Source organism: Austrofundulus limnaeus, unplaced genomic scaffold, assembly GCF_001266775.1.
Source record: "Austrofundulus limnaeus strain Quisiro unplaced genomic scaffold, Austrofundulus_limnaeus-1.0 Scaffold32, whole genome shotgun sequence".
Lineage (NCBI taxonomy): Eukaryota > Metazoa > Chordata > Actinopteri > Cyprinodontiformes > Rivulidae > Austrofundulus > Austrofundulus limnaeus.
In genome coordinates, this window is record NW_013952434.1 from 1,213,682 (window position 1) to 1,225,682 (window position 12,001).

The window sequence follows — 12,001 nt, forward strand, 5'->3', positions numbered from 1 at the left end:
CTCTTTTAAATGAAACCAGAGAGCGTTGACAGAGAGGAGAAAGTAGAAATGACTCAGTCTGTAACTGAAAATATGGATGGAGGACAACAGAGCTGCTTCATGGAAGAAGAACCTCAGCTTAGCCTGTTAGCTTTAGCGTTGGCCCCGATGTTATCACCATATATATGTGCATTAGCTCAGTGCTACACATTCTCCTCTCATCACTGAGGTCCTCCATCCACAAGACAGAGAGGGGAACGTAAAAATGACTCAGCCTGCAACTGAAAATATGGATGGAGGACCTCAGTTTAGCTTGTTTGTTGCGCTAGTGCCGAGCTAATACATATAAGGCAATATAGCATTGGCGCTAGCGCAAAGGCTACAGTATTTTTACAGTCTTTATTATACAGTTAAAATAAATGTTTATCAAATAAAGTCTAATGTTACAACTAATGGTGGATCCCTTTAATGTAGAGGAGCAGCGGCTCTACTACGAACACGTTAATCATCATTWGTAAAAACAAACGTCTTAACTGTCTTAGGGTAGTTTAACTTTTTACACAGACAACCCACTCTGAACTGTTGCTGGGAGCACAAACTGTACAGAATCCAACTCAAAGTCATGTGACCTTGTGCAGAGTCCTGTGCAAAAGCTGACAGACTAGCTGGACAGCACAGCGCTCATATGAGAATGACAACAACAGGGAAGTACCGGTACACCAGGAGTAACTCTGTAGGGATCAAGACAGAAACTTTTGACTGTACGGCTTCTAAAATACAAAGATGCTTCAGCACAAGAAATAGGATTGGAGTCACAAAAATCAAAAGTAAAATAAATTGCTTTTGGTTAAGCTGTTTTTGCTCCTAGATGTGTCTTTAAACAAGCTACAGAATAATATTTTAAACTATTTAAAATTCCAGAAACACAAACTCTACATAAACTGTTTGATAACGCTGCATCCAGGATGGCTCAGAGAATGATGGAGAGTTTGGAGGAATGGATGAGTGACACACATAACAAAAGTTCAGCTCATTGCTTTTTTTCCCTTCCCTAAACGTAGACAAACTACTCCACTTCCAGCCCAGCTGAGAGAAAAAAGAATCTCATTAAAACAAAGAGACACACAAAGTCTCAGTTCCAAGTCATGAAAAAGGGATGACCCATAATACTCAGAGGAAAGCCTTGCTATAGCAACCAGTCTGGCCTGGAAAGAGGGTCATGGCTCCCTCAACAGAGCCGAAGATGAACTGAAGCAGAATGAGAATGTCTGCAGGTTTGTGGGCCATTCTCTGTCAACACTGGGACCATGCAGAGTAACGAGGCTGATGAGRAGTTTGCAGATAAATGCATATCCTCAGTACCAGTGTATGTGAAGTTTAGCATTCTTACATTTAGATGGAAGTATATTATATAAGAAAAAGGTTCAAACAGTAGTGACATCTTTCGCTCATCTGCTCCTCCTCTGATTGTAACTTTGAATTAGTCACAGATTTACAAAAATTAAAGCATTAACTAATTCATTACATTTTAAAGCTYGTGATACTTTGATAAATAAAAGTAGTGGGTAAGTACTGTAGTTTTTGTTTTTTGCAGCATTATTTCATGATTTGTTATGATCCAAACTGATAAAATGACCTTTATTGGCTTATTTAAAAAGCAAAAAACTTTAAATATAAAAAGCTTTCACTTATTTAAGAGGCGCATCTCGTGCCATGTAATCATGAGTGAGTTCAAGTCAGGCTTTAGGTGACGACCCAACCTCTCTGATATTTTTCATCCATCACAACAAACACATTTATCTCTGCACACACAATAACAAACTCAATGCATCCTGATGAAGACATCTTGGGACACCCCAGTTTTTCCCTCCACATTTGATGATGTGGCTCATCTGGGCCACAGCACCCGGGTGAAAGCACTTGGAGTTTAAGCTGATTTTAGCTTAAAACCATATGCTGACAAGCTTTTGTCTTGGTGCCAAAATCCTCAGCCAGATAAGATTAAACAGACACACACAGACACACACTTACCATTCCTACCATCACCAACTTCCATAGTTAGTTAGTGCTCTGTGTAAAATCTCCCTGCTGCCTCTCTCTGTGCTCGTTTTGTCCTTTTGGGTTCTAAAACTCTCCCGTTTGATTGCTCCTCTGCCACCTTTCCTTTCTTGTTAATTCAGTCTCTCTTTGTGTTTCGGTCAGGATGAATCAGAGAGAGGCTGTGACAGGCACAGAGCTGTGACCCGGCCATCGCCTGAGACCTCTGTCAGCTTCCTCTCTCGATCCTTCCTCCCTCCTTGTCTCCTCGTCACTAAGCAAACGGGAGGAGTTGGCCTAAAAGCGATGTGGGGCAAGGACGAGTGGGAACGCTTTTTGTGCGTCTGTGTGTTTGAACATGTGGTGCAAGTTTGTGTTCTTAGCTCAGAAGTTTGAAAAAATGTAGCAGCATCTCAGGCTTAAAGCCTTTTGCATCTGAGCAAACTGATGGACTACAGTATTTTCACTTAAAATTTCCCTTATCATTTTGAATTACAAAAAGTTTCAATATATCCAGATGCCAAATGTCTATTTTATTCCACATTTATCCATATTTTAAATGCTTCCCTCCAAAATATATCAAACTTCAGGTCTGTGGGAGTATTATAGTGATGGAGGATATAATCTGTTTTAAAAGTGTTGCATCAGAGGTGAAAGATTCAAAATCAGTTTTTAAAATCAAGAATCTGTTTTGTTAAAATTAATCTGTGTGGCCACTTAAGAGTTGGTGATGTTGCTATACAGTTCTGCCTCCTATAATTGAAACATGCTGCAGTAAAAATGTTTTTTTTCTTCTTTGCTGAAATAAGTTACTACACGACGGTCACACAATGCTAATCGTGTTTTTCTGTGGYGTTTCAACAGGATGTTAGCATCTTTGCTAATTGTTGATTATTAGGGTTTTTTTGGGAGGCATTTTATTGTTATTGTATATTAGGCATGAAAACATACAAGTCAGTGTTTATTTACATAAAACAAAGTAATAATTTAAATTTCATTATAGCTGAAATACATCAGTAATTGTTTTATAACCTTATGAATCATAATCCAGTCAAATCAGGAGTTGCCTAAAGATTTCTACCCTCAGAGCATTAGGTGATGCTCAAAAAGATGACTTTATAAATAACAGCAAAAAAACTAAAACTACATCCTTCACACTTAAAAAGTAGCCACACTTCCAATGCATTTCTATGCAAACTACTATAATATTGTTACTGTTTGGTTGTTGGTAACTTTCTATTTTCGCTTTAAGTTTTTCAGGTCAGCAAAAACTCCAACATGTACCATTACTGTAAGAAATAAAGCTTCTGGAAAGTTCTCACAGATACAGAACAGAAAAAAAATCCCAAGCAACAAGAGTAACCCTCAAATTAGGTCTGGCTCTAGAAAACCTGCAAACACACATATGCACGCACAGACTAAACCATTAATCCTGTTAGCTCTTCTTACTAGAGCTCATAGCAACAAACGGGCACAACCCACATGAGCATATGCTGATTTAGACATGCATCTCTCCACCTCACAAACACTCAGTGTTCTTGTCCAACACACCCACTACTTGACAGCAGTAAAACCATCTTGACAATGTGACTCTACTCAGTGGCTCTCCAGCACAAGCGCAATAAAATAAATGCAAAAAAAAAATTAGGCACTGACCGTGACCAGGGCTGAGAGCCATGTTTCCTGAATTCAAGGCTTCATCAAAACGGGCAAATATCGTCTGCAACCTGCAAAATAAAAAAGGAGAGAAAAAGAAGGTTAGAGGAAAACACAAACACACGTAGAAGAACAAGTCACTGAGAAACAGCAGTCAGTAAAAAAAACGAGACTGAACTGTCCGTCACACAGTCAATGTTGACCTAAACAAAACGAGACGATGTGAATATCAAGTGGGAACACCATCAGCTGCAACATGTGGCTCGCCGGGTGTTTCGATAGGTGGGTGTGTCTGTTATGGCAGTCACACTTATGAAGCAGCAGCAACATGACAAGAGTCCTTTAAAAACACTCCTAAACATTAAAACACACACAATCACAAGCTAGATGTGCTCCTGGATGTCATACAAAGGTAGGACTCTCCAGAAACATTTGTCCAAATGTACAAAGGCAGGCTAAAATACTAACTTTATGTATATGAAAGACTCAAACATCTACAGCAGTAATTAAAAAAGGTCACATGAATAATATCCATTATGGAGTCTTTTCCACGGGATTGAAAGTGAGCACACAAGAATTAGCACCCAGTCCTCTACCTGTCTTCTTTTCTTGTCTTTTGGTGTTTGGTTGCCGGTCCTCAATCACCAGACAGCTAAGCAGCTCCTGAGAAATGATGATTAGCGGTGCGACTGGCTCCTTAGCCGTGCCGTGCCTTCAAGTGGTTTCCTTCCCTTCATGAGCATGTTATTTGTCTCGTGAAGAAATACCCTGGCGTTTAGTCTTCGGTTGTGATTTGTTTCAGTATTTCCCAGTGGACTGATTAGTAGGTTGCTGTGTTGCTCCGCAACGTTGCATTATCCCCCCCATGCCAGTGACACACTCTGGTCCTCGGCTCTTTGTATCCAACATGGTGCAGTGGCTCTGACGGGGAGGGAGGGAGGGAGCGAAGAAGATGAGAAGAGGTGGGGAGGACGTAAGGGAGAGATGGGGGGTGCCAAACAGAGCGACTGAAGCATGCCACAGACATGCGACAAAACACCGCCTACTGTCGCACAAATACGGTTTCCTTAGAACACCCACTGAGACAGCACTAATGTAAAACAGAGATAAATTTAGATGAGGGTTTTGTGTATCTGTGTGACACGGACTCATGTGAGCCGGTTCGTTCGACAGGCAGCAAAGAGATTCAGTTACCCTTTACATAACCTCCCCATCATAGTCAGACACATACACCCGTGAGAKGGGGAGGGGCTGTGGCCAGCAGCAGACAGAACAACGCTCCTCCTCTCTTTTTCACCCACCTTCCCTTCTCTCCCCATTTGCCTGAAGCCCCTCCTCCTTCATATTTCCCGATTCGAGAAGCTAAATCTTATTCTCTGACATCTTGGCTGTCATTGAAAATGGGTCGACCTGAATCCAGTGGAGATGACACTCCATTTATTCAAACTATTTTGATTTAAAAGCCATGTGCACATTACAAGTGCTCCACTGAATGATGACTCCACTCACATTTGACTTATCATTGAACACATAAAGACCCCAAGATAACGCGAGATAATAAACCCATTTCCACACAGACTGCAGAAATATACCAAGTTACATKCCTGCTTCAGTTTTTCTGCACATCTAACGAAAACATCAAATGCAAATACAGTGACCTTATTGGTCACTAGAAGTCCAGTTTCTAATTAAATACTTGATAATTTCAGGTTATAACAGACCTGCAGTCACTGACAGCCTGAGCCTKTTTGCTGTTACCATTCAATTTGTGATAAATAGCAGCAAAATTAAAGCTGATGCACCTTTGAGCCAGCAGCTGGGGTGGCCAGCGAGCCAAATAAAGGTGTAAAGTGTGGTGAAATGAGTCATTTCAAACACGACRCAGGATGCTGCTCTGCTGATTTTGCCAAGCTACTTAAAACTGGCACCAAACCACTTCATTTGGTCTCTATGGATGAACAAAAGTGAGTATGGGTAGTTCAAGGTTTTGTTTTTAACACAAGCTTTTCCAGTCTTCAATAAACAGTGACAGATGATAGCAATATTTAGGCAAATTTATGTTATCAATAATACACAGAGTGAGAAAATCTAATTATAATCCTTGATAGCCCAGAATCGAAGGTTTCAGGTGTAGAACGTAGCATAGTGCATGTATAGCTCCAAAATTATTCATAGGTCAGATGACAGATGCAGTTGATCTGTTTTTTTTTGGAATGTGCAGGATTAAACTTGTGAGTCATTCCCTTTTCAGTAGTTCTCAAATTTCTACCTTTAACTCTGAACCTCTCAGCTAGCACTCTTTTTATTTTCCTCTATAATTTGATGAAAGATCAACAAAAATTCTTTACAAAACCCCGGCTGCAGTTCTGCATCCCTCCTAGCAACTACACACAATTCAGACACGCAGGACTGTGCCTCAAGTTTAACACTGGGACATAAAACCAGTWAGACAATATCAATGCAATAATCTTTTTTTTTTTTTAATGCAGCGTCTGCAGGAGATAAAGCACAAACCTAAATCTGCACATCTGTCTGGTTTCTTCGTTTATCTAAAGTCAAACAATCACACCAGTGAGCATAAATCCCAAAATGCACAGACAGAGTGTTTACACAGGAGACAGACGGGCTTAATATGCGCAACACATGACACATGGACACAGCCAGAATTCACAGACGAGCGACTCATGCTGAGCAGTCACCAAAAAACACCGGCTGCAGCTCCGATCTCACACGAGGATGGAAGGGGAACGGGAGGGGGAAATTCAGGGTCACTGTGTGCTTAGAATAACCTTCAATATTGTAAGCACCACTCGCACAACCTCTTTAGGCATCTTGAGCACACAAATTTTCACTCATTTTGTCCTCCCAAATTTGTCTCTCCACCCACCAGCTTTGTCCCCTGGCTGCCCCCTCCCACCCGCCTCACTCGGTCAAACAGCATTGTGCTCCGAATGAAAGTGCTTCTGTGTTTGTGAAAAGCAGAGCGGTGCATGATGTGGCCTGGGACAGACCGGGTGCCAGCACCGTAGGACTCACAGACCCACTGCAGGAACACACACACACACACGCACGCACGCACGCACGCACGCACACACAACGATCGATCAGAGTCGCCAACAAAAAGCTGAAAATCTCACCGTGCAGCTGGAAGTCCTCTCTTTCCCAGGTCTGCTCGGACTCGCTCTCCAACATGACGATAAACATCCACTAATGTTGTTATAGAGGCCTCCCGTACCTGACAGCAGACATAAAGCAATTTAACAACCCCACATATGAGATTATATCCAGTGTATCATGCCAATATGTCTGTGTGGTTGTTGGAATTGTCGCAAATAAAGATACACAAGAAATAGCAACAAATATTTATTAAAATATAATTCCTTGATGGTTCGTACACTTCTCTCCAATGGGAGACATTTCCTCATTATATTGTGAGCACAGCTGTGATTGGTTAGTTAGACGTTGTTCCAGGGATTCTCTGTAACTGAGTGAGCCAAGCATAGTGATTGGTCGAGACAGCATGTGGGCAACTAATGATTGGGTAGAAGGTCATTTCTGCCTTTTGGTCCAACTCCACGGGAGGYTGAAGCATTCTCTCTGTATTCCTCCTTTTGCTCTCTCTTGCACACAAACACACACTCGGAGCTGTTGTGTGGGTTAACGACTAGGTGTTGGTGCTCATACATCAGCGATGAGGCTCAGTGGGGGTGGTGAGCCAGTTTCTTCTCTAATAACTGTAATAATCACAGAGCTGGCTGGAGATGTGTGCTAATGTGCTGTGATCGCTGAAAGCTAAACCACGTGATCAGTACGAGATGTGTGCGGCGGACGTGTGAATTAAATGTGAAGAAAACAGTGCCAGCGAAATGTGACTCWTTGCTCATCACTTTGACCTTATATCTGGATCAATACAACTTTTGACAGTTTCAAAGTGCAGATAATACAGTTCTTGCAAGTTTGGGAATTTAATGCAACTGGTGTCAATTTACAGCTTGCAAACTCTGTTGCTTTTCACTTATTTTAAACCAGGCATTACATCAAATTCCCATTATATATTAATAAATGTTATCCTGCAGGTGTGTACCCAGTTTATAGTAAACTCCAAAATACATGAATCACACCCATATAGAAAAAAAGAAGCTATTTTTCCACTTTATATTCAGACTTTTTATTGACTTTTTAAAACAGGGTTCATACATGTTTCAGTAAGTTAAATTTAAGAACTTTTAAGATCATTAGGAATGACATTAAGACCAAACTAACGCATGTCCAGAAACATTCAAGTGGTCCCAGAAATTTTAACATAGAAACCTTTTATTGCTATAAATTTAGCTTTTAAAGAATATTTAATTTTAATACAAGAACACTGAATTATTTTAATGAAACGGTCATATCTGACTGCTGTGGACCACTTACAGAGTGTAAAAATCACTGATATGAAGTCGAGTCTCGTTGAAAACACTTTCCTATGTTTAAACGACAAGCAGCGGACATGACTGAACTTCTTTGTTTTTTTTGGGTGGGTGAACAAGCTGCCATGTGCGGGGGCTTGTAATGGCAAAGTGGTTGAAAACATGGAAGTAAACTGTGCTGTTTTTTGCCTGCAGTTATCACAGGACTTGTAGTTTAACCACGTACAAAGACCGGTAGAAAACAGCACCTCATGAAGGCAGACCACGTCAAGCTCTGATTACTGTGCTTTCCTCTGTTTATTTATGCAGACAACGCTTCTCGAGAATGATTGAAAGTTTAAAAAAAAAATTAAGACTTGACAAAATAAAATTTAAGACCTTGGATGAAAATCTGGGCATTTTAAAAGACTTTTTTAGGCCTAAAATTTTTATCTTAAAATTTTAGACTTTTTAAGACCCTGCACAAACCCTGTTTGAAGATCAGATTGAAATTTGCTTGGCAAAATAACAGGTCTTCTTTTCATCTTCACTAAATCAGAAATTACACAGACTTAGCTAAGGACCTTCATCATCAAATAATTAGCATATTTAGACTTTAACAGCTGTGCCCAGTGATGTCTGAAGATATCTGGGGCTACAAGTCATATGTAAAAACACTTGAAGAGCAACATAAACGACATGATCCAATTCAAACAATCTCTAAGTCATACTGCGTGGTTATAATTTTACTAAAGTCTCGATGTGTCCTACCTGTGGATTCTGGTCTCCAGTCAGAGTACAGAGATGAGGAACTAATTTACTGAGGCTGAGAGGCTGGGCTCCATACCTGAAAAAAAGGCAATATGACATTAAAAAGACAAATGTTACAGTTAAATATTACATAAAAATATATTATATATTATTTGATCAGTATTTGTTTTACATAAACTTGAAAGATTTAGAACATACATTTAAAAAGGATAAAACAGAGAAAGTTTAGTCTCTAACCATGTTGTTTAGCTCTCCTGCACTGCACTTTCTCAATAAGTGCAATACTTGAAAATTTATTTTCTCTAAAGAAAAACACTGCAAATATGTGAAAACCCGGAGCATTTCTGTGTCCCAATTTCTTCCGTTTACTCAGATTTATTTGCTGCCTGAGCCCACAAAGCTAACATCCCCAGCATTACGATCAGGTTGCAGCTTAATACTTCAGCAACTTTCCATTAGCAAAAAGATGCTAAAATTAGCACGATTCGATCAGACAAGATTTACTGCCTGTCACCTTAGTGTAGAAAATACTGCTGTCAAACACACTGCAACAAACAGGAAGCTGTGGAATATTACATAAACAGATATGTTTGTAAAATGACAAATTAAGTTCACTAATTATTGGCTACTAAATAAAGAAATGTCACTGTGACGTTTATTCTTGGATTCTCAAAAATTAGAGTATATGAGAACAAAATTAAACATTTATGCCTGAAAGCGGTAACACCTCATGACAGAAGTAAAGCGATTTGTTTAACTTGTTCTAATTCTACAGAGTCACACAAACTCTTAAGAGGATTAATCCTGCAGAGAACACGAGTGTTTCTCGAACAAAGTGGGTCACGAAAGGTTGTACAAACAGCGCTGTAGCTCTTGTTTCGTTCACCAAATAATTACAGAACAGGCCAAACAGAGCTCATAAATACACAGCAGCCTTGTCCATTTTACCCTGCAAGGACAATTTTAAGGAGAAATTACTCACGTGCTGAGCGTGGTGCTCAGACAGAGGCAAATTCCTTCTCGACTGCGGAAGTTTTTGTGTTTAAACCCAGGAATAAGCCTTTCCCAGACGTACTTATTGAGGGAAACAAATTGATGAGGCGGCCAAGTGTGTGAGGGGAAGAAAAAAGGAAAGGAGATGTCAGAAGGAAGCAGCAGAGGAAGGTCCACATATCAGAAGCTGGGCAAATTACAAAAAACAGAATGGTTCAAATCTGTGGCAATGTGCTCGTGTTGTGTGTAAACAACAACAACAACAACAACAACAACAACAACAACAACAACAACAACAACAACAACAAAAAAGAATAGTTGTAGCCTCAGTTGCTCTTTTCATTTCCAGAAGAGAGAGCCAAAACAAAGACTCGTGACGTGATGATGGATGGATTTGTCAGTTGTCTCGATGCCACGTCACATGATTTGTTCCAAGATAATGTTAATCGTTTGTTGCCAAATGGCTCTTCGGATAGATAAAAATAAATAAAAAGGCATAAAATAACAACACAATCATCTTTTTAAACAATAAGGCCATCTGCTTCAGTTAGAACACTCATCCTGACTATTTTAAACCAAATCTTATGCTTCTTTTAAAATAAACAATAAATGAACAACAAAATAAACAAAAAAAAAAAGAGTTTATTTTCCGTCATGCTGTAAGGATTGGGTTAAAAGATTTTTTTTTTCTGTTCATGGTCCTGATTATGCGCAAGCCTGTGAGTATCTCACCATGGGTGAAGCAGTTTGCTCCATGCAGCGAAGGATGAGAGCTTGGCTGTTCTCCCTGACCTGATCTTTGGCGTCACCCAGCCTGTCCACCAGAGCTGGCAGCACTACAGACAGAGGAAAACAGGGTGGGGATGCAGAGGACAGTCATGATGAGACAAATTCTGCTCAGGGTGTTGAATAAAATTAAATTAGGCCACAGATGACACCGAATCGCTGCAGGACTTAAAGGTAAAAAAAAAACAAACAATGAAGACTGCCCCCAAGTGGATTGCTTCTAAAAGACAATTATATGCAAAAATACAAACATCAGTAGAGCCAAGGGAAAAAATCAATTGAACATAAAACATCAATAACACCAGGCACTGAGAAGCAAAAGGGTAAAGGAAGTGAGTAATGGATCGTGACTAAAATAACAGCAAGATTATGAAACGCTCACGTGCCACTGAGCTCTTAGAGACGTTGAATTAAATAAAGAGAGAGTTGGTAAATATCTGAGTACAAATGCTCGATAACGCCTGTAATCCTCCTGGGGCTTCAGCTGTGTGTATTTAAAAATTTCAAGGTATTTGAACAGGTATTTTAGAGATAACAGCTTAAAAACTTGATGGTCGATTGAAGGAATCAATCTTCAGCTAAAATGTTATTCAGGTGAAGGATTTGCTCAAGTTTTTCTCAAAAACATTCAACAAAATGAGTTAAAAAACTGTACTACAGATCCCTGCTACCTAATAGTATTCTTACAAACGCCATTGGTTTTAATCAGTCCTGTGTGTAAATAATTCATAATCCCTATAATCTTGTGAACTAATGATTCCTGACAAATTAGGCATCTTAAAATATTTGAGCAATGCTAACAAAAACAAAAGTTGCAAAGCTGCAGAAGCTAGGTTACATTTAAATTCTGTAGCTTCTTTTTACGTTGTTCTGTGTAAAAATACAGGACACTGAATGCATTGTGCCTCAAAGTTCAAAACAAATATTTTACGTCTGACTAAGACATTCTCTTTCATGCTCACAGTGAGATAAAGCATCATTACACATAAAAGGCACATGTATCCACACACACACACACACACAATCCTATCCACATTCCATATCTGAAACATCAGCAAATGGAGTGAAAGAGTGATGTAATCTGTCCTTTAACGGCGTGTGTGTGTTGTGTGACCATAACAGCTGGTTGCCTTAGCGACGAGGACAATCACCTCAAACAGACAGCAGGACAGAGGGGCATTGTTGCTCACGTCATCCGTTGTAGTAAAAATGAAAACATACATGTTTAAGCTGGATACTCTTGCTGACTAACGCCAAACAAATCACCTCGTTTCTTTCTATCGGTCAAACGTAGTTTTGCGTGGTCTCTAAAGTCTCACATCCATTTCCATTTAACACTGAGGCAGGATGGACGACAACATGATGTCGGTGTGCAGGCACAAAACTGC

General features: G+C 39.8%; 1 protein-coding gene across 33 annotated transcripts in view; it reads right to left on the bottom strand.

The window, feature by feature from the left end:
- Positions 1–10,663, bottom strand: part of clasp2 (cytoplasmic linker associated protein 2) — a gene marked incomplete at its 5' end in the record, with an annotated part of 39,098 nt that extends 28,435 nt beyond the window's left edge. For all 33 annotated transcript variants that reach the window (XM_014005726.1, XM_014005720.1, XM_014005719.1 and 30 more), the window contains 5 exon segments: positions 3,673–3,743; positions 6,810–6,907; positions 8,835–8,910; positions 9,817–9,908; positions 10,560–10,663. In XM_014005726.1, the coding sequence (XP_013861180.1) occupies positions 3,673–3,743; positions 6,810–6,907; positions 8,835–8,910; positions 9,817–9,908; positions 10,560–10,663 (441 nt within the window).
- Between the last annotated feature and the right edge of the window lie 1,338 nt (positions 10,664–12,001).